Here is a 27,378-nt window from a genome sequence, read left to right as displayed (position 1 = left end):
AGATACAGAGGACGAGAGTGTGGTGCTGGAAAAGCACAGCAGGTCAGGCAGCATCCGAGGAGCAGGCGAATCGACGTTTCGGGCATAAGCTCTTCATCAGAAATGAGGCTTGTGGGTTGGGGCTAAGAGATAATGGGAGAGGGGAGTGGGGTTGGCGGGGAGGTAGCTGGGAAAGCGTTAGGTGGATGAAGGCGAGGGAGAAGGTGATAGGTCAGAGGGGGGCAGTGATGGACGGGCCCAGAGGGCAGTGCTGAGTTGGAGGCTTGGGACTGGGATAATGTTGGGGGGGAAGGGAAATGAGGAAGCTGTTGAAATCCACATTGATCCTGTTTGGTTGCAGGGTCCCAAGGCGGAATATGAGGCGTTCTTCCTCCAGGCGTCGGGTGGTAAGGGTTTGGCAGTGGAGGAGGCCCAGGACCTGCATGTCCTTGGCGGAGTGGGAGGGGGAGTTGAAGTGTTCAGCCACAGGGCAGTGGGGTTGGTGGGTGCGGGTGTCCCACAGATGTTCTCTGAAACAATCCGCAAGAAGGCATCCTGTCTCCCTGATGTAAAGGAGACAACACCGGGTGCATCGGATGCAGTAGGTGACATTGGGAGAGGTGCAGGTAAATTTCTGATGGATGTGGAAGGATCCCTTGGGGCCTTGGACCGGGGTGAGGGGAGTGGTGTGGACACAGGTTTTGCACTTGCTGCTGTGGCAGGGGAAGGTGCCAGGAGTGGGGTGTGGGCTGGTGGGCGATATGGACCTGACGAGGGAGTCGCGGAAGGAATTGTCTTTTCGGAACGCTGATAGGGGTAGGGAGGGAAATATTTCTTTGGTGGTGGGGTCCATTTGGAGGTGGCGGAAGTGGCGGAGGATGATACAGAGGACCAAATTTATGGGGAAGTTATAGGGAATTGCAAAAGTGTGTAATTACAATAAGGTACTTTAACTGTCCTCGTACAGACCAGGATATTAAGAACGTAAAGGGCAGAGGGGGAGTGAGTTTCTGAAGTGTGCTCAGGAGAATTTTCTAGACCAGTATGTCAGTCTAAGGAGGAATTGCTGAATCTAAATCAGGTAATCACCACTACCCACAGCAATGAGTACCATCCACACTGCAGCAACTCAGTAAAGTTCCTCCAGCAGCTCTTTCCAAACCCACAGCCACTACCAAAGTCCTCTCTAAACTGCACAAACAATGGAGTTTTTGTAAGAAGATCTTGAAGCTGAAGAACTGCTCATGGGAATCAAGAAGCAAAGTAGTCCTGAACTTAGTGTTTCCACAAAAGCTTAAGGATGGGCTTTTAACCTATGGTTTAAACAAAGATTCAACATTTTACTGGGCATTTTATAATCAAAGATTCAACATTTATTAGACAATAAGGCCCTGGCAATAGGATGATCTAGGCTAATCTTGGAATTGGATGTAAAAGATATGCAGACTGTTAACTTGCATTGGAGTGAGAACAGAGTTTGGCAAATCACTGAGAATTTAATGTCAACTTCCAAGTTGTTTGAGTTTGGATTGTGTTTACGAGCCAGTGCAAGCTCTGGCTTGGAAGCTTGCTTTTGCAAACTTACCACCAAAGTAGAGCTCATGTCTGTGTGAATGTCTGATCATGTTCAGGTCCGAATTTAAGGAATGAAATCTCAGGAGTAAGAGAATGGATCTGTCCTGGGTAAACTGAACTCAAAGATCAGCAGGTAAACTGTAACGCAACGGGGCTGCCTTTAAAGAGGAGATGGCTCAGGTACAGTTCCATGACAGAGAAAGCTGGGTCACACAAAAACAGAACTCGTTCGGTGACAAAAGAGATGGAGAGCGAGATGAAGCAAAAGCCTACATGACGTGACATACATCAAGTTGATAATATAAATATAAACACGCTGAATGTAGGGAGAGTGGGGGAAAGGACAAAGGGAATCCAGGAGACAGAAAGAGTACAAGTAAAAACTGGCAACCGATAAAGAAGGAAATTCACAAACCTTCAATCTCTGTATAAATAGCATAAAGACAGAAAAGTGCTGATTGGGGTCAAAAGGGGATCTACACGTGGAGGCAGAGGTTTGGCTGAGACATGAAATGAGAACTTTGCATCTGACTTTGACAAGGAAGAAGCCATTGCCCAAGTCTTAGTGGTCGAGACAATGAGTAGGTTAATACAGATAGAGAAGGAATTAGAGAGATCCATTGATTAGATCACTGAAACCAGACAAATTGTCTCTGAGAATGCTGAAGCACTGACTACAACCATCTAATCCTCCTCAGGGGTGGGGCCCACTGCCAGAGGAGTGGAGAATCCTGTTCAAAGAAAGTTGTAAGAATAATCCCTGAATCTACAGACCAGTCAGTTTAGATCCAGTCATGGAAAAGCTTTGAGGTGACAGAAATAATTCTCACTTGGATTGGTGCAAATCAATAAGGGAACATTAGTGCAGATTTGTTAAAGGAAAATCATCTTTCATCAATTGTGTGTTTTGTGAGGTAACAGCAATGGTTTGGGCCTATTGTGGCAATGTCCCTATCCCTAGGCCAGAAAATCTGGGGTCAGGGTTCCACCTGCCTCACACATGTATCATTAAACATCTGAAAAGACTGATTAAAAATATCAACAGCAAAGATTAATGTAATGTGGATGACAGGGTGCATATGGGCTTCGGAAAGGCTGTAGAGAAAAGGCAGTGGATTGCAACTAACAAAGTTGTTCCTGCATAGAACAAGCATAGGTACAATGGGCTAAAAATAATTGTTGCAACTATTCCATGATTTTTACACATTTTAACAAAAATATCCTCAAACTCCCTCCCAAAGGGCACTGTGGGTCTACCTACACCACATGAACTGCAGCAATTCAAGAAGGCAGCTCATCACCACCATCTCATGGAGCAACTAGGGACAGACAATAAATGCTGGCCAGCCAGCGATGCCCATGTCCCATGAGTGAACCAAAACAAAGTGATACTTTCCTGGTAATGTGATAAAGAAGCCAATTGTACAGAATTTACATTGAGGGTTAAATGCTGAACAGGGCAAAGGGCACAATGCCCTAATTTCTCTTCTGATTGAATACTCCAATGGCAGCTTCTCGCCCCATCCTGTGATGACCATCACTCCACCTTTGGTGGCTGTGCCTCCAGCTGCACAGGGTGCTAATCTCTGGGATTCCCTCTCAAAACCTCTGTGCCTTTCTGCCTCACTCTACTCTTTTAAGTAACTCTTTAGCCAGGCTTTTTTGGTCATTTGTCCAAATACCTCCTTCTATGGCTTACAGTGGTGTAAGGTTAATGTCAGTGAACCAATAATCATGGGGCCCAGGCAAATGCTTGTCAAAACCTGTCACAGCAACTACCAACTTCTAACTTGATTAATAAATCTGGAAATATAAAGTTATGGCCATGAAGCTAACCCATGCTGTCCCTGTTCTGGGAGTATTTGAGGGGACAGTGTACAGAGAGCTTTACGCTGTATATAAGTCTGTGCTGTCCCTCCCCTGGGGAGTGTTTGAGGGGGACAGTGTAAAGAGAGCTTTACTCTGTATATAACCCCATGCTGACCCTGTCCCTGTGAATGTTTGATGGGGGACAGTGTAGAGGGAGCTGTACTCTGTATCTAACCCCATGCTATCCCTGTCCTGGGAGTGTTTGAGAGCTTTACTCTCTATGTAACCCCATACTGTCCCTGTATTGAGAGTGTAGAGAGTGCTTTTGAGTGTTTGATGGTGTAGAGAGAGCTTTACACTGAATCCAATTCGTGCAGAATTGCATGACTAGACAGTGCAGGGAAACCTTTACTATGCTGTCCCAGTCCTGGGAGTGTTTGATGGGGAAGATTGTAGAACGAGTTTTACTCTGTACTAACCCCGTGCTGTCCCTGTTCTGGGAGTATTTGATGGGGGACAGTGTAGAGAGATTTTTGCTCTGTATCTAACCCCGTGCTGTCCCTATCCTGGGGAGTATTTGATGGGGGACAGTGTAGAGAGAGTTTTACTCTGTATCTAACCCCATGCTGTCCTTGTCCTGGGAAGTGTTTGTTGGGGACAGTGTAGAGGGAGCTTTACTCTGTATCTAACCCTGTGCTGACCCTGTACTGGGGAGTATTTGACGGGGACAGTGTACACACAGCATTACACTGAATCCAATTCCTGTGGAATTGCATGACTAGACAGTGCAGAGAAACCTTTACTGAGTCCAATCTGTGCTGGGATATTTGATGTGATTGCTGAAGTGGGTGTTCTTACCTACAGTAACACTGTTAGGTTTGTCCTTCTGCGGAAAGGACAACCACACATTATACGTCACCTTCTTTGCTTCATCCAAACCTGTCTCTTTGTTCTGCCATCTGTCTAACATCAACTTGACCAGATCAATATCCCCTTTGGTTGTGGCCATATGTGGCTTTTCAGACAGTTCCCTATGACAGGAAAATTCAATACAGTATATGAGTGCCCGGAGCATCAAATCAAATGCATACATGCAATAACTAAGTAGATATCTTGTCAGGTTATAGTCCATCCTGGTGTTGTGTGATTTTTGACTTTGTCCAACCCAGTCCAACATCAGCACCTCTACATCACAGATACCTGGTGGCATTGTGAGTCAGTGTATTTGCTGCTGTTTTCAGATCGCCAAATGATTCCCCAAGGAAGACAAGCAGGAGGCTGGAAGAACACAGCAAGCCAGACAGTATCAGGTGGTGGAGAAGTCAACGTTTTCAGTGTAACCCTTTTTCAGGACTGAAACCTTTATTCAGGTTACACCCGAAATGTTGGCCTCTCCTCCTCCTGATGCTGTCTGGCCTGCTGTGCTCTTCCAGCATCCTGCTTGTCTTCCTTGGATTCCAACATCTGCAGTTTATTTTGTCTCTAAGTGATTCCCCATATCACATAATGTAATTCCTTTCTCAGTAAGGGTCTGTATGTAACATGATCTGTCCTAAAGTGACAAAATCTAAATCACATAAATAGACCCATTGCAAGGGCAACTACAGGCTGATCACTTTAAACAGAGCATAGAACAGTACAGCACAGAAACAAGCCCTTTGACCCACCACGTCTGTGCTGACCATGATGCTACTCTCAATTAATCTCATCCACTTGCACATGATCCATATCCTGCTATTCTCTGCCTATTCACGTGTCTGTAAAATGCCTCTTAAACTTTGCTGTCGGATTTGCTTCTGCCACCTCCCCCGGCAGTGCACTCCAGGCACCAACTACCCTGTAAAACATTTTCCTTGCACATCTCCTTTGAACTTGCCTCCTCTCATCCTAAACCTATGACCCCTGGTATTTGATATTTCCATCCTGGGAGAAAAATTCCAACCGTCCACCCTATCCATGCCTCTCATTATTTTATAAATTACTATCAGGTTGCTCACTCAGCCTCCAACAATCCAAGTTTGTCAAACCTCTCTCCTTATAGCAAATACTCTTCAATCCAGGTAACATCCTGGTAAACCTCTTCTGCACCCTCTCCAAAGCCTCCACATCCTTCTTATGATGCGGCAGCCAGAGCAGTGCACAGTACCCAAATGTGGCCTGACCAAAGTCTTACGTAGTTGCATCATGACTTGCCAACTTTTAAACTCAATGCCCAAACCGATGAGGGCAAGCATGCTGTACAATATTTTTCCCATCTTATCCACTCATGTTGCCACTTTCAGGGAGCTACGGCCTTACACCCCAAAATCCCTCTGTATATCAATGGTCCTAAGGGCCCAGCCATTTACAATATACTTTCCTCTTGTATTTGACCTCCCAAAATGCATCACCTCACACTTGTCCAGATTAAACTCCATTTGCCTTTTCTCCATCCAACTTTCCAGCTCATCTATATCCTGCCACATCGATTGGCATCCTTCCTCAATATCCATTGTGCCATCAATTATCATGTCATCTGCAAATTTGCTAATCAGACCATCAATATTTTCATCCAAATCATTTATATATATTATATATATATATATCACAAACAACAGAGGTCCCAGCACTGATCTTTCCGGAACATCAGTGGTCACAGACCTCATGTCAGGAAACAACTATCCTCTGCCTTCTATGGCCACGCCAATTTTGTATCCACTTGCCAACTCAGCACGGATTCCATGCGATTTGATTTTCTGGACCAGCCACCCTGTCAAATTCTTTAGTAAAGTCTGTGTAGAAAACATCCACTGCCTTACCCTAAACAATCATCTTTGTCAGTTCCTCAAAAACCTCAACTGGATTTTTGAGACAAGACCTCCCCTGTATTAAGGTAAAAACAATGACTGCAGATGCTGGAAACCAGAGTCTAGATTAGAGTGGTGCTGGAAAAGCACAGCAGTTCAGGCAGCATCCGAGGAGCAGTAAACCACACCCCCCCCCCCCCCCCCAATCCAATGTTTCCTAACACCATTGTAAGAAGCCTTCCCTCAATTTAGTACTTTCATCTGAGGACCAGACTTACCCTCTTACGTAACTACGTTGGAACTTTAAAACTTGCAGAATTATGATCACTATTCCCAAAATTCTCTGCCCAAATATATGATTTAATATGTCTGCTTCCCTAGCTGGACTACCTATACATAGAATCATAAGAATTCCTACGATGTGGAAGCAGGCCATTTAGTCCACCAGGTCCACATTGACCTGAAGAGCATCCAACCCAGACCCACCTATTACCGTATTTATATAACCTTGCATTCCCATTGGCTAAGCTATCGAATTTACACATCCGTGGACACTATGAACAATTTAGCATGGTCAATCCATCTTAACAGTTTTCCTTCCATCCACAGCGCCAATTCTTTTTTTTAAAATTCTCTTATCTGTGTGAGTGTAAAAGGGAGTTTATATGCAGTTTTAATTGGTAGAGTTACATGCTGAAGGTTTCTAACTGTTCACCTTTAACTAGGCCTTATTTATATGGAATAAATAGTCGTTCTTGTTAAGTACAGACACCTGGTCCTTCCTTTACATCAGCTTGGGTCTAAAATCAGGTAAATTGGAGTAAATTTACTCACATTTTAGAATGTTTAACTTTTGTGGTGACATCAGGAACAGTGGGAGCTTGATTCCCAAGTGAGCTGACACTTTGCTAACTACTCATTCGATATGTCACCTATGCACTCCCCCCACTAGGTTTCCGTGTTCTTGAACATTCTTTAGAACTATGCCATTGAGTTGATACTGCCTCTTCACAATCCTTATTGCCTCACTTCATACTTCTCATAAAAGAGTGGAGCATAATGGTAATGACACTGGGTTAGTTATCCTGCACAAGGTGATACCACTTATGAAAAAACGGATAAAAGCAAATTACTGCAGATGCTGGAATCTGAAACCAAAAGAGAAAATGCTGGAAAATCTCAGCAGGTCTGGCAGCATCTGTAAGGAGAGAAAAGAGCTGACGTTTCGAGTCTAACTGACCCTTTGTCAAAGCTTCACTTATGAAAAGACTGTCTTATAGAGGAGAGGTTGAGCAGGTTGGGCCTATGCTTATTGGAATATAGAATAATGACCGGCAGCTTATTGAAACATAAAAGAGTTTATAGGGCTTGACAGGGTAGATGTAGAAAAGTCACTTCCCCTGTGGGAGAGTCTAGCACCCGAGGGTATAATCTCAGAATAATGCGCCACCCATTTAGGACAGAGGTAAAGAGGAATTTCTTTCAGAGCATAGGGAATTTTGCCTCAAGAACTTTTGAGGCTAGGTTGATAGGTATGTTCAAGGTTGAGAGACAAAGTTTTAGTCAGTAAGGGAATCAAGGGTTATGGGAAAAGGCAGGAAAGTTGAGGATTGTCAGACCAGCCATGATGGCATTGAATGACAGAGTAAACCCAATGGACTGACGGACAATCTTCTGCTCCCACGTCTGATGGTCTTACTTGTATGATTTCCTTTGGAAAGTTGCAATTGAATCTGCTTCAGCAGTCCTTCAGGCAGTGTTGTGCATCACACTCACTGCATGAGCTAACAACGGCACAGTGGCTCAGTGGTTAGCACTGCTGCCTCACAGCACCAGGGACCCAGGTTCGATTCCAGACTGTCTGTATGGAGTGTGCACATTCTCCCCGTGTCTGCATTGGTTTCCTCCAGATGCTCCGGTTTCCTCCCACAGATGTGCAGGTCAGGTGAATTGGCTATGCTAAATTGACCATGATGTTAGGTGCTTTGATCAGAGGGAAATGGGTCTGGGTGGGTTACTCTTCGGAGGGTCGGTGTGGACTTGCTGGGCCAAAGGACTTGTTTCCACACTGTAGGGAATTGAATCTAATCTAAACAACCAACTGTAAATCAAAACAGCCCTGAAGTGTGATAGAGACGGTTCAATGGAGGGATTGAAGAAGGCTTTGGATGACTACTTGGATAAAAATAATATACAAGGGTGTCGGAGAGAGCAGGAGACTGGTGCCAGGTAATGGTTTCACTTAACGAGCTTGTGCAGACACGATGGGTCAAATGGGCTCCGTACGCACTGTAATAATTCTGTGAGTAGCCAAACCATATTGGCTTTTTTTTTTGCCAATTATCTCAAATCTGTGTCCCTCTGGTTATCCACCCTCCTTGGTCCCTGGCAATGATTTCTCCTCATTTACACTAGGAAGTTCTTCATGATTTCAAACACGGCTGTTAAATCTTCCCCTTAATCTCCTCTGTTCTAAAGAAAACAATACCAGCTTTTCCAGTCTCTCCACATTCCCTGAAAGTCGTCATCCTAGGTGAATATCTACTGCACCCTCGCCATGACCTTGACGTCCTCCCTAAGCTCTGGTGGCCAGAATTGAACACATCTCTAGTTTCAGCCATACCCATACCTCAAGTTGTCCTCGATCCGCTTGTTGTCAATCTCGCTCATGAAGTGCTGGATGAGGGTCTCGTCAATGTCCCCAATGGAGTCATGCCCCTGTTCTGCGTTGCCATGCTTCAGGATGGCATAGTGGCCGATCAGGAGTCCGACGGCAAGGGCAACGGCTCCGGTGATTCCGGTGATCAAAGCGATGTGCCAGTTCTTCATCCTCAGCCTTGGCTCTCAGCAAAACAATAACCAGCTCAAATCCCCGAAGTAGCCTGCCCTCTGCTCATATGCAGATCTGGCAATCTTGTACCAATAGAAGGCTTCAATCTGATTAGCAATATCAGGCTAATATGTAACCTGCAGTTATCGATTAGCAACCACCTGAGATTTTTATACAGATAAAGTTCAACAACACAATCATGAAACTCCGATGCTCAGCAACCCGCATCAGACTTTGAACACCTTGACCCCAGTGGAGGGTAACATGTTATCGCCTCATGATAAAGAGATCCCAAGCCAGATGGTGAAACATGAAATTAGATACACATCCTCTTTCTTGAGTGTGAATTTCTTTATTTACAAAATGTACCATTACAATATGTCAACCTCCTAACTACTAACCCAGTGGTCTCTATGTATATATTGAAAGCACTCAATCAATCAATCAGCACTCTCTATTTCATATAGGAACATAGAAATGTAAGAATAGGAGTAGGCCATTCAGTCCCTTGAGTCTGTTCTACCATTCAGTGAGAGTATGGCTGATCTGTGGTCTAACTCCATGTACTTGCCTTTGACCTATATTCTTTAATTCCTTTGGTTAACAAAAAAAACCCATCTCAGATTTAAAACTAACAACTGATTGAGCACCAACTAGTTACAATATTTAAAAGATATTTGTTTCAGTACATAAATAAGAAACATTTGGAGGGATATGGGCCAAGCGCAGGCAGGTGTGACTATTTAAGTTTGGAATTATGGCCGGCATGGACTGGTTGAGCCGAAGGATCTGTTTCTATGCTGCATGACTCTATACCATTTGTGGAAAAGAGTTCCAAACATCTAACATCCCTTATGTTTACAAGTGTTTCCTAACATCTCTCCTGAACAGTGTGGTCCTAATTTCTAGAATCACCAAACAGTGGGCATAGTTTATCTTTATTAACCCTGCCTTTTCCTGTTAGTACCTTGAAGACTTCAATGAGACTTACAAGCCCTGTGAATAGCCAATGCTATTTCACTGAGAGAATGAACTCACTGTCTGCCAGCTTGGAAAGTTGTGGCGGGCATCAGATTGTTCTTGTTCAACATGGATACATAGTGGGCAGTGTCACTAAATAATGATGGATATGGAATCTTCCCCAGCTCCCATGATAGGGGGAAAATAAAAGTTTAAATAATCTTCGGCAGGATTTGGAGCAAGAACGCAGCTTTTGAAAAGGAGTTGAATTAATCCATCTGGAGGCCAGACATATTGACAGAACAAAGGAGAAAAGGGTTAAAACAAATGGTCATGCCCCAGAGTTAGAATTAGACAGGACAGGGAAATGATACCACTGCCATGTACTCTTTTCCCAAGAAAAGACTGGATAGAACATAGAACATAGAAGAATACAGCGCAGTACAGGCCCTTTGGCCCTCGATGTTGCGCCGATCCAAGCCCACCTAACCTACACTAGCCCACTATCCTCCATATGCCTATCCAATGCCCGCTTAAATGCCCATAATGAGGGAGAGTCCACCACTGCTACTGGCAGGGCATTCCATGACCTCACGACTCGCTGAGTAAAGAATCTACCCCTAACATCTGTCCTATACCTACCACCCCTTAATTTAAAGCTATGCCCCCTCGTAATAGCTGACTCCATACGTGGAAAAAGGTTCTCACGGTCAACCCTATCTAAACCCCTAATCATCTTGTACACCTCTATCAAGTCACCCCTAAACCTTCTTTTCTCCAATGAAAACAACCCCAAGTGCCTCAGCCTTTCCTCATACGATCTTCCTACCATACCAGGCAACATCCTGGTAAACCTCCTCTGCACCCGTTCCAGTGCCTCCACATCCTTCCTATAGTATTGCGACCAAAACTGCACACAATACTCCAGATGCGGCCGCACCAGAGTCTTATACAACTGCAACATGATCTCAGGACTCCGGAACTCAATTCCTCTACCAATAAAAGCCAGTACGCCATATGCCTTCTTCACCACACTATTTACCTGGGTGGCAACTTTCAAAGATCTGTGTACATGGACACCAAGATCCCTCTGCTCATCCACACTACCAAGTATCCGACCATTAGCCCAGTACCCCATCTCAGGATGTGTCATCCTGAGACATTAAGCCATTGTACTGGGGCAATAAGCAGATAAGATTTACCTGTCAGTAAACACTACATGTCCCTTCAAAACAAGACTAAAGACATTGTAGTTGGTTATCTGTTTAGCTCTCTCCCTTCCTGTATATATGTCCTGGTGTTAATTTATTATTAATGTCCTAGCTGGAATTTGACTACGAACAGATAAATGGAATCATAGTATCATAGCTGATTTGTACATTCAAATAATGTAGTACGTATGCAAAATATTTGGTGACAGCTTGAGCAGATCCATTTTTCCCGTGGGAAGAGTGTATCTCCCGTCAAATGCATGAACATCGCTGAAGCTTTCAAATGTCTCCATCTGGTTTTTGTGGCAAACAAAATAAACCACCCCTTCCACCACCCCCGAAAGTCAACTCACGCCCACAAGTCCTAGGTCAGGTCTGATGGAATAGTCATCACTAACCTTGCTGGGGGAGACTTGGAGAAACTCAACCCTGTCTGAGGCAGCGCAGTTGCCATGATCAGTGGCACTGCTATTGGATTCCATATCCAATGCACCAGTCCCAACCCCATCATTGATGCAGCATGGCTAAAGTGGGTAGCATCTACATGGTGCCCCAGGATAATCAATTGAGGCTTCCTGTAGCTTCCGTTGCAGAGGACAAGAGCACCAACAGCATAGGGACACCATCACATCCCACTTTGCTTCCCAAGACATGTACCATCCTAATTTGGACAAATATTAGCCATTACTCCAACAGTGCTGGGTCAAATCCTGGAACTCCAGCTCTCTGGGAACATCTTCATGACATGGAGCACAGCAGTTCGGCGGAAGACTCACCACTCCTCACCTTCTCAAGGGTAACTAGGGATGAGCAATGACTGTGGCCGGAAGACAGTTTAAAATGAACTTGTGGAGGCTGCCCTGAACATCTGTGACAATACACAAGTTTGGCTTCTGTACTGTTTTGGATGATGGGTAGTGCCTGGTGAACTGAATACCATAGATTTGGAGGAGCCAGTGTTGGACTGAGGTGGCCAAAGTTAAAAATCACACAACACCAGGTTATGGTCCAACAGGTGTATTTGGAAGCACTAGCTTTTGACGTGATGAGAGCAAGCCTTTTGGCCCTTCAAGCCTTCTCCGCCACTCTATACGATCATGGCTGATCATCCAACTCAGTAGCCCATTCCCACTCTGCCTTCATATACTTTCATTCATTTAAGTCCTCACAACACCGTTTTTAAAAATCTATTTCAGCAGAAGGTCTAATCATTATACATTTGCTGAACAATCTGACTGGACTTAACACAATGTTTAATGGGGTAGGGGTGTGCCGTAGGCATTGAGAGACATGGGGGAGGACAAATGGATTGGAGTGGATGGAGGAATGGAAAGAGGGTGGGGGGCTCATGAAGAAGGCATGGGATTAAGAAGAGGAGAAGAAATGAAATGGATATGGCATGAGAGGAATGGAATGGGAGATTAATAAATACCTTGGCAGTAAGTATTCCAATTGCACTGTCAGTCAAAATCATGAGGGATCACGACAGAGTGGATTGGGCAAAACTGCGCCTACTCAAGAAGGGATCAAGAATGAGAGGGCACAGATTTAAGGTAATTTGCCTGTTACACACCATTGGATTAATGCACTGAAAATCAAGCCCCACTATTTCAGAGTCATCACAAAAGTTAAAGATTTTTTAAAATGTGCAAAATTTCTCAATTTACCAGACTTTTAGATCCAGGCTGAAGGAAATCACAGACCAGGTTTCCGTACTTAATAAGAATTCCTTTATATTACAAATAAATAGACTCTCGCTACAGGTAAACAATTATGAAACTGTCAGCATAGTTAAAACTACTAGATAAATACTAATTCAATACTAGTTAAAACTCTCCCCCTTACAAACAGACACACACACAGCCAGACACAGTTAGAAAACACAACATGGGTGTTATGGGAGGAGGGAAAGAGTGAGACACCAGTTCAGTGGTTTCTGTCCACAAATCTACTGAGATGGTTCTTGTGCTGATCAGAACACTGCTTCTTGATCTTCTTTCTGTTGAGGCTTTTCACTTGTTTAAGGTCACACTTATAAAAGTCTGTGACTTATTTAGATGTCACGGCTTATAGCAATTGCCGAAGGAAAAATAAAACTGGTTTTGTTTTGGTTTAAATTGCTTTATTTTCTTATAGCACAGAAAAATAGCTCTTAAGACTGCGGAGGACCGATAGCTTCTCCCTATCCTGTTCACAATGTCAAGCTGTTTAGCTATCTGGGAGCCAAGTACATAGATGTGTTACATTTCCACACAGTGTGTTTAACTTCTTAGTTCAAGCAAAAGAACTGAGAGTTGATCTTATAAACAATAATATTGATTTATTGAACACAATTAATATTAGAACAATAAAGTATACTATAAACTCATGATAAACACTACAAACGATCTTATACTTTACCTAACCCTGTATGATCATTTACAACCACACCAGAACTTGGCCAGGCTCTGTGTGGTGGTGTCGTCTTCTTCCTCCGATGGTCTTGGAGGTGTCTTCTCTTTCAGTGGTTATTCTTGAGTTACTGCGCTGAACGGGGCTTTGCAGCCATCCTTCCAAATCTTTGCATCCATTTGGGTGGGGGGGCCTTGAGGAGCTGTCAATGGATTGATTAGGTTCGATTATCCTGATCAGACCGACCGAACCAGGTGTTGGCATATTGATGGCAGGGTGGCCCTTAGGTGTCCATTATTGTAGGTGCTGGGTGCACATAGCCTCCTCCAAAAGAAGGTGCTTTCCAACAAGCACCAAGTCTGGAGAGATCTGGAGAGGAATGCAGTGGTGTTTGTCGAGGTTCGTCCCGAGCAGCGCCATGACGCGGGACTCCGTGCTCTACGGCCTGTTCCCCGGGACGCACACCGAGACGAACATCAACTGTGCCTGGAGGATCATCAACTCAGTGAAGGACGCTCTCTGGGCGGTCCGAAACCTGTTGATCTTCCAGCTGAAGGAGTTGACCCCGAATGACTGTTGCAGACTGGCACATTCCAAGGTCCAGGACTACATGTTTAGGGACGCGCTGAAGCTTGGGGCAGCTGCCGCCAAGGTGTGGTGGGGAAAGACCATCATGTAACATCTGCCTGCCTAAGAAGAACAGGGGGCCCACACAGTCTTTTGGGCTCTGCTGACGCCTCAGCGAAATATATGGACAAGGTAAAAACAATGACTGAAGATGCTGGAAATCAGATTCTGGATCAGTGGTGCTGGAAGAGCACAGCAGTTCAGGCAGCATCCGACGAGCAGCAAAATCGACGTTTCGGGCAAAAGCCCTTCATCAGGAATAAAACATATGATTGATAAACATACAGACCTGTATATACAAATGATAAATTCTGATCTCTGTATGCAAATGTTTACATATGTATGGCATGACCAACTGTACAGACCATCAAATTATTTTATGAATAAAGTATATTTTTTGAAATAAAAAAAAGATGCTAGGCTCCTCGGTGTCTACAGAATGACTTGCTGCTCCCAAAGGCGACATTTCACTGGCTCATTCCTGAAGAAGGGCCTGTGCCCGAAACGTCGAATCTCCTGTTCCCTGGATGCTGCCTGACCTGCTGTGCTGTTCCAGCAATAAAGTTTCAACTTTGATCTCCAGCATCTGCAGACCTCACTTTCTCCTGTCTCATTCAAGCCCAATGTCAGGTGTGTATTGCAGGGTCTGCAGCTGTCAGGTTTGCAAGCCTGTCTGGATTCTGCAGCATGTGGATTAGCACAGTCACTTTGGTCAAGGCTGGGTTCTATTTCCCAGCATGCTTTAATCATTGTCCATCTTTTGTAACTCCATGGTAAGTTTCTTATCGTCCACCATTAGTTCACTATTTCGGGTGGCCCGTCTGGAATGCCAGAATGCCTTTGTCACCAATAACTGGTCACTAGTCTAAAATCCAATCAGTTTCTTGCCCCTTCTTTATTTGTATACACCCATTAGCTCTACCTCTTCACTTGAAACACTACTCAAAACCAGCATCAGTTTAAAAAGCACTTACAAAGAGTGTCAGGTTACACGCTCTTCAAAAGGTGCAGCAATCACTCAACAATCCTTGTTTCATTTCTAAAGCTTATTTTTGCATTTCGGTCCACAATCAAAAACAAGTCAAAATAAAAAGACCATGATCTTGGCAGGTAAAAGAAGCAAAATTGAATAGCGAGTGTGTATGATCTGGAATGCACTGCCTTAGCATATGTTGGAGGCAACTTTGATTGAGGTAACCAGAAGGGAATTTGACTGTTAATGAAAAGGAAAAACACACAGGGTTGTGGAGAGAATGACACTGAGTAAATTGCTCCTTTGTGCAGACATACTGACCTGAATGGCCTTCTCCTGTGCTGTCACTGTCAATGATACTGCAAAACGTTTTTGTGGCAATAATTAGCTGGAGGGGATCCCACACAGGCAAGCTAACAGAGCACTTGGTAAACAAACAGAAATAACTGCTCACTTTTTACTGACTTGGATGAAGATGGCACCTGTGTAACATGATTAAAGAGTTTTGCCCTGCCTCTAGTGTCTAAACATTTCCATTGTATTCAAGATGAATACGTCTTTCAGATTGCAGGTTGCATCGGATGATGGCTCAGTATTTTAGGAATGTAATCCCACCATCATTTCCTCGTAAACTGATATTTTCTGTATTCTACCTTCAGTCCTTGGTCAATTTTACTGTCCTTTCAAATTGCAGCTTCTGAGACCCAATTGTGATTTGATCTTCAAACTAACAAATTTATCTTTTAGCCCCATTATAACCTCTGGTAATACAAGCATTTCCTGGGACTAAAATGCTTGGTAGAAAACCCAATTAAGCCCTCTTCAAAATAATCCACAGTTTCACTTTGGAATTAAAGGCACAAAGAAAATATAGGCTTTTCCCCTCAGTGTAAGAGTCAGCCACAACAAAATTTTAAATTATTTATATTTTTCATCACTTTTGCAAGTTGCTTAGTCTTCATGCTGTACAGCTTTATTGATCTCTACCCATTTAGATTAGATTCCCTACAGTATGGAAACAGGCCCTTCAGCCCAACATGTCCACACCGACCCTCCAAACAGTAACCCATCCAGACCCGTTCACTACCCTATATTTATTCCTGACTAATACACCTAACACTACGGGCAATTTAGCATGGTCAATTCACCTAACCTGCACATCTTTGGACTGTGGGAGGAAACCCACGCAGACACAGGGAGAATGTACAAACTTCACACAGTCGAACCCGTGTCCCTGGCGCTGTGAGGCAGCAGTGCTAACCACTGAGCCACTTGCCGCCCTATAACTTTGTACTATTATTATTTAGGAGAAAGTGAGGACTGCAGATGCTGGAGATCAGAGCTGAAAATGTGTTGCTGGAAAAGCGCTTTTCCAGCAACACATTTTCAACTATTATTATTTAGCTGGCCCTTTAATCTCATTTCCTTATCCTTTTAATGTGATTTCTACTATATCCCTCCCACCTTGTTACTATTTTAATGTTGTACTTGCAATCCTAATTACCCATTCCACCAGGACCCTTGGTCCCAGCCTGACCTGTTGTCATAGCTGAATCCTTAGGATAATACTGCCATGTGTCCCATGAAACTGGAATTTCTCCATCCCACATCTTTTGACCTTTATAACTTGTATCAATTAGAAACATGATTAGAATCCCTACAGTGTGGAAACAGACCCTTCGGCCCAACAAGTAGAGTAACCCATCCAGACCCATTCCTTGGTATGTCTTGAGTACTAATCTCAAGACTGGCGCCTGCTCTTCAAATTAGCTTTCCTTCCTGGTGATCTCCATGTGCTCCTTTCCCTAATATTTCCTGTGTTGTTGGTTCTAACATGGAGCAGAGGTTGGGCATCCCCCCCAGATTCCTGCTCAAGAGTTACACCCTGACATTACACCCTTCATGACTCTTGATCCAGCCTCATTAGGTCCAGGCATGACAAGAGGGAACCTCCAGTGGCAAACTGCTCTGGAAACCATAGGGATTAGGAGCAGAAGTAGACTGTTTGAACCACCAATGTTAAGCATCCAAAGTCACATGTTCCTCCAAAGCATGTTACACTTACCACATGGCATGGTATACCTCCAATGACTCATTTCATTTGTTCCAAAACATTGTTATGTGAAAAGGTCTATCAGTATTAAAGCTGTGTACAAACCATCAATACTTTCCATTGGCTTCCCCAGAAGATATATTCTGTACACCAGCCAACTACCTCTTTATTCAAAGATCATTTCTGCAAATTATCTTTGAATTCATTCATTGGGTCATACAGCTCGGAAACAAACCCTTCAATCCAACCTGTCCATGCTGACCAGATTTCTCAAACTAAACTGTGCTTGGTCCATATCCCTCTAAACATTTTGAATCCATATACCTGTCCAAATGTCTTTTAAATGTTGTGATCATGATAGGGTGGCACGGTGGCTCAGTGGTTAGCACTGCTGCCTCACAGCGCCAGAGACCTGGGTTTGATCACAGCCTTTGGCAACTGTGTGGCGTTTGCATGCTCTCCCTGTATCTGCATGGGTTTCTCCGGGTGCTCCGGTTTCCCACAATCCAAAGATGTGAGGGTGAGGGTGAAATGGCCATGCTAAATTGCCCCATAGTGTTCAAGGATGTGTAGGTGAGGTGCATTAGTCAGGGGTAAAAAGAGGTTGGGGAATGGGTCTGGATGGGTTACGCTACGTTTTGGACCGAAGGGCCTGTTTTCACAGTGTAGGGATTCTAATTCTATCCGCCTCCACTACTTCCATATATGCACCACCCTCTATGTGAAAAAGTTGCCTTTCATGTACCTTTTAAAATCATTCCCCTCTTACCTTAAAACCTTTACTGTGCAGGACTTGTCCTCTGGTCAGACGGTGTGAAATAGCTCCTTGGGGTTGTTATTGTCTGCTCATTTAAGAATCCTGAAATGTATAAATGAACAACCTCTCAACCTTTTCTTTCCTAGTGAGAATATGCTTAAGTCTACATCTTTGCCCTTCAAAATTGAATCCCTTCATCACCATAATCATTTCTACTCTAGGGATGTGGTGGCGCACTGGTAAGGTTACTGAACTGGTTATGCAGAGGCTCAGGTTGATGCTGTCTGGTTATGGCCTCAAATCCCACTATGGTGAATTTGATTTCAATACAATTAGGGGCAGCACACTGGCTCAGCAGTTAGCACAGCTGCCTCACAGCACCAGGGACCTGGGTTCAATTCCTGCATTGGGTGACTGCCTGTGTGGAGTTTGCATGTTCTCCCCGTGTCCGCACGAGTTTCCCCTGGGTGGTCGGGTTTCCCCCCACAATCCAAAGATGTGCTGGCCAGGTGAATTGGCTATGCTAAATTGCCGATAGTGTTAGGTGTGTTAGTCAGGGGTAAATATAGGGTAGGGGAATGGGGCTGGATGGGTCACTCTTCGGAGGGTCAGTGTGGATTTGCTGGGCTGAAAGGCCTGTTTCCATACTGTAGGGAATCTAATCTAATTCTTGCCCTCTGCTCTATCTCTTTCTATTGCTGCAATATCATTTCTTTACACACTGTTCTGATGGCACAATGTTCTATGAGTCATGATTCACAGAGAGGCACTATTGCAGCTCAACCTTGATCCTTCAATGTAATTTCACATCACTGTCACTGAGCGTTATGGCAACAAGCTTAAATATATTGTCAGTATCTCTCATTTCTCAGCAAGGTTATTTTCTTTACTCTTATGTAATACATGCTCTGGATTTTGGTTTTGTCTATGCAGAATTCCTTTGTTTCTCTAAGATCAGATCATCCATGGTCTTATTGAATGGCAGAGTAGACTTGAGGACCTACTATAACTCCAATTCGAACATAATTTCCAAGTATCTTCAAATCTCTCTCCACCATACCACTCCCTTCCGCGTTCTATCAATCAACCAATTATAGATTTGTTATTAGGTATTTCAAATCATCCCAGCCACTTACCACAGCTCTCCCAAGGATGGTGAAATAGTGATGCCCCCACACCTAGGCTAGAGGGCCTGTGTTTAAGTTCCATTTATTCCAGAGGTGTGTCACAAGTTGGCTAAAAATACCTACCAAGTCCATGAGGCATACTTTCACACCTCTTCTTCTACATGAAGTTAGCCTCTTACCATTTCACTTTGATTTGGATGCCCAATACCTTATCTTGAAAGAAGGCTTCCCATACATTCACCCACAATGGGAATCAAACTCATTGCCCCATAACTTCCTGAACAACCCTCAGGATAAATATGGCAACTGCAGTGCCTACGTCGACTGCAATCCAGGATGAGGTTGACAGTCCCTATCCAAACTGTCTGCTATTTGCCAAGTCTCCCACTTACTAATATGAAAAGTCAGCATCAATAGCAAGTAGAGTCATTTTCATTATTCAGTAATTGCAGATTTGCCCATGTATGATTGTGATATAGTCTATTTCAGTATATTCCAGAGAAGTGAGCATTGAAAATGGTGCCAGTATGAGGCACAGAGGTGGTAACCTCAATTCTAGTGGGTATGAAGACTCCATGGTGTAAATTCCAGTGTAAAAAAACTCCATGGAAACGGCTCCAACATTCATCGTTTTAACACCATTTTCTTAGTGTATTTAATACTACTTAAAAAGTCACAAGTTTTGAAATTGGGTTTTATTTGCATTTCGTGGAAGCCCCTGCTGTGATTTCTTTGAAAGAGGAAATTGAATGTTTTATTGTGAGTAACAGATTTTTTTTTAATTAACAAGGCTTCCTTAAACTACATGATTGGTAATAATTGGTTCCTTTGGTGCAAACTCTTGCTGCAGCTGTCTGAATAGTGACTACCTTACAGAGGTTCTTGCTTTAGCTGGTTGAATTGAAGGAAAGCGCGCCAAGAACAAGCTGAGACTGGGAGGAAAGTGCGCTAAGAACAAGCCGAGATGCAGAAGAAAGCGTGCTAAGAACAAGCCAAGATCAGGAGGAAAGCGCGCTAAGAACAAACCGAGATCGAGAGGAAAGCGCGCTAAGAACAAGCCGAGATCAGGAGGAAAGCGCGCTAAGAACAAGCCGAGATCAGGAGGAAAGCGCGCTAAGAACAAGCCAAGATCGGGAGGAAAGCGCGCTAAGAACAAGCCGAGATCAGGAGGAAAGCGCGCTAAGAGCAAGCCAACACTGGGAGGAAAGTGCGCCAAGAACAAATTGAGATTGGGAAGGAAGCCTTTTTAAGAACAAGCTATGTCTTTCATCTCTCTAACATCTGAAAAGTAAACCTTCTCACCGAGCGCAAGGTAAAATCTTTTTGTTTGTTTTGACAGAATATCTCAAGGTGGTATTTCCTGAGGAAGTTGTGATGGTAAAACTTCAAAAGACCACCATGTGTGATTAGTTACTTGACCACAGGTGCCCAAACAGCACAGCTCTGGAACATAAGCGCCAAGTTCTGGAACATTTCACTTTCTTATTTTGCCTCCTACAATAATTTTTTTCATCAAACCTTTTTTTTTGAAAAGCTAACCTCTAATGTGAAATCCATCTTCCCCCTTAAGAGCATGCGTTTATTTTTGTGTATGTTTTGGGAATATTTCAAGGGACAAACTTTGCTGATAATTATTAAATCTTCATTAACTTTTTTTTTACAATAAACCAATAATTGTGGTTATTCAAGAATCTGGTTGAGAGATCTCATTTAAACTTGATAAAGATACGGCAATGATCATCTTGGCAGCTGGAAAGGTTAATTTTAATTTATGTTGTGACTCAGTGTAAGGGACAAGAGCAACAGTCATTCCTCCAGCCTCGCTTCCAGCCAGGGGCTGAGGGAAGATGGGTAAGACTGCATTGTGTAGAAAGTGATATTTAAAAGACAGCAGCTATTTGAAGAACACAGATCATAGAATCAGTGTCGTGGTTCTGTTCACCGAACTGGGAATTTGTGTTGCAGACGTTTCGTCCCCTGTCTAGGTGACATCCTCAGTGTGTGGGAGCCTCCTGTGAAGTGCTTCTGTGATGTTCCCTCTGGCATTTATAGTGGTTTGTCTCTGCCGCTTCTGGGAATCAGTTCCAGCTGTCCACTGCACTGGCTCAAGGTGTTTGCTCATCACCACTTCCCCAAGTGACAATGTGGGATGGATCACAAATGCGAAAGTTGGAGTAAAAGAAAATGCAGCATCCTTAATGGCCATTGTATCTCACTGATGTCCACAAATGATTTATTAAATGTTATTAATTTTCCCTCCCACTCATGGCCAGTGGGCTATTAGGCACTGGGAACCAGTGTGGCTCTGTTTTCCTCGAGACAGGGACCAACCAGTGAACAGCCATGAAAGATTTGGAGTTGGCAACCCAACTTGCAACCAACATTGGAAGTAATGAAGAGTATGACAACAAACAGGTTTAAAACATGATGCATTTTATTTATTATTTACAGAGTCAGCAGCAGGGCAATGATTTAAAACACATTACGTTGAGAACCACTGCAAAGATCAACTGGCAGGAGAAGTCCTCCATTCATCCTCAAACCAGCAAATGGTCAAAGAAGCCACAGGTTGATTAAAACAAAGCAAAGTTCCATGTCTGTCATCTGCTGTACTTATGGGATTAATGCCCATTTACTGAAAAAACAGTTATGGTGGTAGTCTGCAGGAAAGGTTCAGGAGTCTCTGTTCTATTACAGCCTGCTTGTCAGGGAGGGACATTCAGTTTTATTGCCACTGCTGACGGCTGGGAAGTAACAGCTGAGCTGCGCCAAAGACTCTAATACACTGTAGCTGCCTAGAATAGCTCTAGGAAGGTGTCCAGGTCGGTTTTATCCTCTCTCCTGCATACTAAGCCATTTCTCTAAGCCACTAACAGCCATGCCTCTCAAAGGCAGGAAACACTCTCAAATAGCAGATGCAGGAGTGGCTATCTGGGGTGATGGCTGGCTCCCAGCTTCAACATAAAACTAAAATTTCACAATATATTAGGGAAGTTGCACCAAGTCATCTCTCTTGACATACTGGCGATTTTATTAAAAATTATACCGAAGTGTTAATCAATAGTATTGTGGTAGTGTAGGACTTTTTTTTTAAGGCACTTCCTCCTCCAACAGGAGGGTCAGGGAAGCAGGGAAGGATGGTGTTGGAGTGGAAGATGAGAGAGAATGCACAAACTGATAACTGGAAGAATTACTGGTACTGTACAACTCAATTAGGCTGGGATGTCAGTTTTATAAACAGTATCACCGAGTGCTGCAACAACAGCATGGGCACAATATGCTGCAGCATCTTTGTCATTTCTTTTATTGAGGCTTGGATTGTAAGGCTGTGTGGAATATCTGGGGCAGACGCAGCCTTGGCTTAATGGATTGCTTCAGCATGTCAGTGTAGCATTGAAATACCAGCCTCGGTTATGTATCCTGGAGTGGGGCTTTTAATCACAACCTTTTGAGGGGAGTGCACGATACAGATGGAGTAAAGATTTAGAGTAGAGTGCTTTGATTCTTGTTCTCATGTCTTTCATGTTTTCACAGCCATGGTCTAAATGAGCAATAACTCATGATGTGAGTGCAACTCTCTCAAACTTTCCTGTACACCAGGACAGACACCCTGTACAATAAAAGTCCTCACCACAGCAAACTCATACTTCATTCACAGACAACATTAGAGACGGTACACCTGTCTGGAATTATGTACCACATACAGCTCTGGCTGAGGCTGTAGAATTCTGGTTTCAAAGTAAACAAGTGGAACATTTTTGGCACTCCTTTATAAACTGCTAGCATCTTCTGAGGAAGGGACCAGCTTAATATTGTGCAATGATACATTGGGATAGAATGACAAAACCCACAATACTTGGCACTCTACCCCACCCCTCCCCCCCACAAACCCTAGACTACCACCTCAGTATCCCTCACCGAATCAGGTGAACAGTCAGCCAGTAAATGATGAGAGGCTGAAATGCAGCAATAGCCAGGGTGACATACATCCTTAGTTGGTTCCTGGAGCTATGGCTGGAAACTCCATCGGAGGTGGAGGACAGGACTTTCATTCTCAAGGAACGGACCTGTGGAGGGGGCAAGGTGGGATGGGAAAGAGAAAGAGTGAGTGAGAGTGAGACTGCATGCGATGTGGTACCAGCAGTCTTCAGAGAGAGCAGTTCAACAAGCATGGAGAGATGCTGGTATGTACAAAATGACAGAGTAAATTGAAAACTCATCAGTGCGAACACATTATTATATCACTGAATGAAAAAGATGTGCTGTTGAAGTTTTTTACCTTGCACTAATCAGCATAGAATCGCAAGAATGCAAAATTTCAAAGGGAACAATTCATATTGCATAAGGAAAGGGTGCCAATTGGTCACCTGTGCACAAGGGAACAGGTGTCCACCATGCTCTTGTTTAAGTCAAAAAAAAAGTGCAAATTCTGGATGTGTTCATTGTGCCTGTAGAGAACAGGTCCCTGCACACGAATGTGTGTAGCTTCTAGCAAGTGTAAATAAGCTACATGGAGAGCCTGAAAGAAATATTAAGTTGTTGTTAGCTTAATTCTAATACACTTAGGATTATCTAGCAAGTGCTGTCCAATCACAGAACTACATCTAACATCAGACATTAGGTCCGGAGTGCTCAAAGCATGGCCTAGTTGAGTGCAGTCACCACAAAACGCCAGAGTTGTGTTTCCTAATATGTCTGAAATTCCATACATCACATTACGTATTTCTAGAGCAGAAAGAGTGTTTTTGACTTGACCACAACATCCTGGTCATGGAAAATAGTTGCCAAAGCACAGTAGCAATATGAAATGGCTCGCTTTTCCAGTTGCTTAAAGTACATTATAATGGCCTCCAATAACTGGTCCTTTAAGAAACAGTAGGGGATTTGAGGTGTGAAGTGTGGCATGTACAGCCTGCTTGGGAGGAATTATTAATTTGTGACTTGTTGATTCCCAAACATCTCTACCACTGGCAGTTCACCTGCTCAATGAAGTGTTAGAAGAGATACGGAAATTTTGCTTAAATTTGCTCAGTGATCTTGAATGTACTATCAGAAAAGGGTGGTAGAAAAAGATTCAATAGCAATTTTTGAAAGGGAATTAGATATACATTGTAATATGTCCAGTCACCCTTTCATTAAGGCCCAAGCAGCATTTTAGTACAGTACTTTTGGAGCAGATACAAGAAAGATAGAAAAGAACATTCCAGTTACTCTAATTCACTCAGACGATGAGGGTGTAGCTGGCTAGGTCAGCATTTTATTGCCATTCCCTAATTACCCAGAGGGCAGTTTAAGAATCAACTACATTGCTGCGAGACTGACCATGTGGGCCAGACCAGATAAGGATGGCAGTCCCAAAAGAACATTAGTGAACCAGATGTGTTTTTCTGACAATTGACAATGATCATCATTAGACTCTCAATTCCAGATTTTTTGTATAATGGAACTCAAAGTCGACAATCTGCCATTTGAATCCAGTTCCCTTGAATACTGTCTGGGTCTCTGTATTAATAGTCTTGTGATAATACCATGAGGCAATCGCCTCCTCAGTTATTCCTACAGTTTGATGTTTCAGGTAAATAAAGACAACACATCCTAGTGGACTCACTTGTAGTTAGTATTCTAGTGCCACTTTATAATCTGGAAACTTCTGAAATCCAGAAACAACTTGGTTATAAGCATGCTGGACTGGACAAGTTGCAGTGTGTTTCAGTGCAAGATTTTAATAAGTAGCCTGAAGGCTAATTGAAGAACATTTCATTTCTATGATTAGTTAGCCATTTAATTATTGTTATCATGAGGGGACAGGGAGGATGGGGGTAAGACAAAAGGAACTGTGAATTTTTTTTTCTATTTCCTGAGAGGCAAGAGAGGACAAAGGAGTCACTTACTAGGAAGAACATGATGGCACAGGATGTCCAAGCCAACGCCACATAGTAACCATCTCGCCCAAACAATAAGCCGGCTAGAATCGTGATTATCATCCTGAGGGAGAGAGATATAGGAACAGACCACTTTACCAATGATAAACATTGACCAGAAATGAGGAATCAGAGTGAGACAATCTGAAATCAAGAGGTTAGGTTCCTGTATTCTCATCAAAACAAGAGAGGAGAGATTGAGAGAGTGAATTACTGCCAATTCAAGAAAGGCCTGCATTTCCACCGCACCTTCCACAACTGTAGGATATCTCAAAGCATTTTACGGGCAAAGTATTTTAAGTAATCACTAACGTAGGAAACACAGAAGCCATCCTGTGGCACAGCAAGCAGCATTAAATAACCTGCTTTTGTAATGTCAATTGAAGGATAAATATTGGCCTCAGGAGAATAGGGAGAATACCACCCACGACCCCTTCCTTACAATTGCAGTCATGGGCTTTTTTACATCCATTTGAGGATAAATGGTACCAAGTTTTAACATCTCATTTAAAAGATAGCACCTTTGGCAGTGCAGATCCTCTCAGGAATGTGTAAACCTACCAGCCTAGATTGTGCATTCAGATCTCTGCAGAGGGATTCAAAACCATAGCATCCTAACTCACCCTTGTTAAGAGACTTTATCGAACACCAATCACTCTGCAATATCCTGCAAAGTAGAGGATATTTGGCACCTTTGTAATACAATCTTCACTTAACTACACAGCATTGAAGAACATTTCATTTCTATGATTAGTTAGCCATTTCATTATTGTTATCATGAGGGGACAGGGAGGATGGGTCCCCTCATGATAACAATAATAAAAACAAAAAGGAACTATGAATTTTTTTTCTATTTCCTGAGGCGAGAGAGCACGAAGGAGTCACTTACTAGGAAGAACACGATGGAACAGGACGTCCAAGCTGGCTAGAATTGTGATTATCATCCTGTACTGGTATCCCAATAAAGAGAAATCACTGGGAAAGAGACCTCAGGGGCAACACGGAGTCACACAAACTTATTCTTTATCCAATTACAACTCACCAGGTTACAGCAGCTGGTAGTTGAACTTGGGCCTTTGTAGCACATAAAAGGGTTCTGTATTCCTGCTTCCACAGTACAATTGTACAAGTTACATTTAGCCCATTGTCAGTGCTGGCAATAGCTCCTTGGTTGGATCTGTCCACTCTGATCTGCTCACAATCCATATTACTCCTCTTCAAAAATCCGTAATTTCTCTTCCTCTCTCATGGTGGCACTTAGTGTCATCACCCTGGGGAACGTGGGACAGCTTCTAAATACAGGGTATTTCCTACAGAGATGGTTACTACGTGGCATCTCTTCATCATCTCTTACACCTTACAACTGGAGCATGCCTTTGACCCAGAATCTTCCTCTATCCCAATCCTTCAGTCTCTACACCTTGGCATGTGGTAGTTTTACCACTCAGGTTTTTGGAAAATCCACTGAGAATCCAATGGAAAATCTAGCCAACCTCCAGATACATGACACAGAACCAAGATATTTGTTGAAACAGTTTGTTTGAGGAAACACGAGATTCAAGGCTGCACCCGAATCTGCAGATTATGGCAATAAATTACTCGAGCTTTGCTCTCATGATTAGATTACAAACCATATTTGCGTCTCGTTCTCATACACTGCTCTGGGCCAAGTGTTCATTGCCTGCTGTGGGTTGACACAAGAACTGCAATTACACATTCACTACGGTCTCAGACTGATGTGCTATCTCTGTGTTGATCCCACTTGAAAGTGCGAAGGTTTGAATCTGTGGATGCTGTTATCTTTTATTGAAGGGAGCTGAGGTGGCCAAGTGCAAGTGAGAGAGGTGCTTCTTCATTGCTGTGGTGATGGCCGCAGCAGTGACCCAGCAGCAGCAGCATGTAACATTTCCCTCTATGAACACACTCTTGAAGATCATTGGGTGCACCAATTATTGTGACATTATACCATCCTAGAGTATACTTGTAAAGTGATATTATACTCCTTGGCAGCCTACAAGACTATAAAGACGTGTATGCAGAAATAGGCCACGCAGCTCGTCAAGTCTGCTCTAGCATTCAATGAGATCATTGTTGATAGGATTAACCTCAAATGCACACTCTTGCCTCCCCCCCCCCCCCCCACCCTCAATTCTTTCATTGATTAAAAATCTAGCTCAGTCTTGAATATACGTAACAACCCATCCTTGCCTGCTTTCTGTAGTAAAGAATTTCAGTTTCATAAGCCTCAAAATAAGAAATTCCTCCATTTCTCCTCTAACTGGATGACTTCTTTTGTGAGATAATGCCATCTAGATATGGATTGTCCCACAAAGGGAAAGAATCTCTCCATATCTACTCTGACAAACCCCCTAAGAGTCT

The 27,378-nt window shown here is 43.4% G+C and overlaps 1 protein-coding gene across 1 annotated transcript in view; it reads right to left on the bottom strand.

Moving 5' to 3' along the window:
• Window positions 1–27,378, bottom strand: part of naaladl1 (N-acetylated alpha-linked acidic dipeptidase like 1) — a 97,408-nt gene that overhangs the window by 44,403 nt on the left and 25,627 nt on the right. The window contains exons 7-11 of the mRNA XM_087983714.1: window positions 24,970–25,063; window positions 22,997–23,145; window positions 13,320–13,337; window positions 8,779–8,979; window positions 4,222–4,394 (exon numbers count right to left, since the gene is read on the bottom strand). Of these exons, the coding sequence (XP_087839840.1) occupies window positions 4,222–4,394; window positions 8,779–8,979; window positions 13,320–13,337; window positions 22,997–23,145; window positions 24,970–25,063 (635 nt within the window). The remainder of the gene's footprint in view (window positions 1–4,221; window positions 4,395–8,778; window positions 8,980–13,319; window positions 13,338–22,996; window positions 23,146–24,969; window positions 25,064–27,378) is intronic.

The sequence above is a fragment of the Chiloscyllium plagiosum genome, unplaced genomic scaffold (genome assembly GCF_037043375.1).
Source record: "Chiloscyllium plagiosum isolate Xiang-an unplaced genomic scaffold, Cpla_swu_hap1 HiC_scaffold_46, whole genome shotgun sequence".
NCBI classification, from domain to species: domain Eukaryota; kingdom Metazoa; phylum Chordata; class Chondrichthyes; order Orectolobiformes; family Hemiscylliidae; genus Chiloscyllium; species Chiloscyllium plagiosum.
The sequence above is the reverse complement of the archived record's forward strand: the minus strand, read 5'-3'. Positions and strand labels throughout refer to the sequence as shown.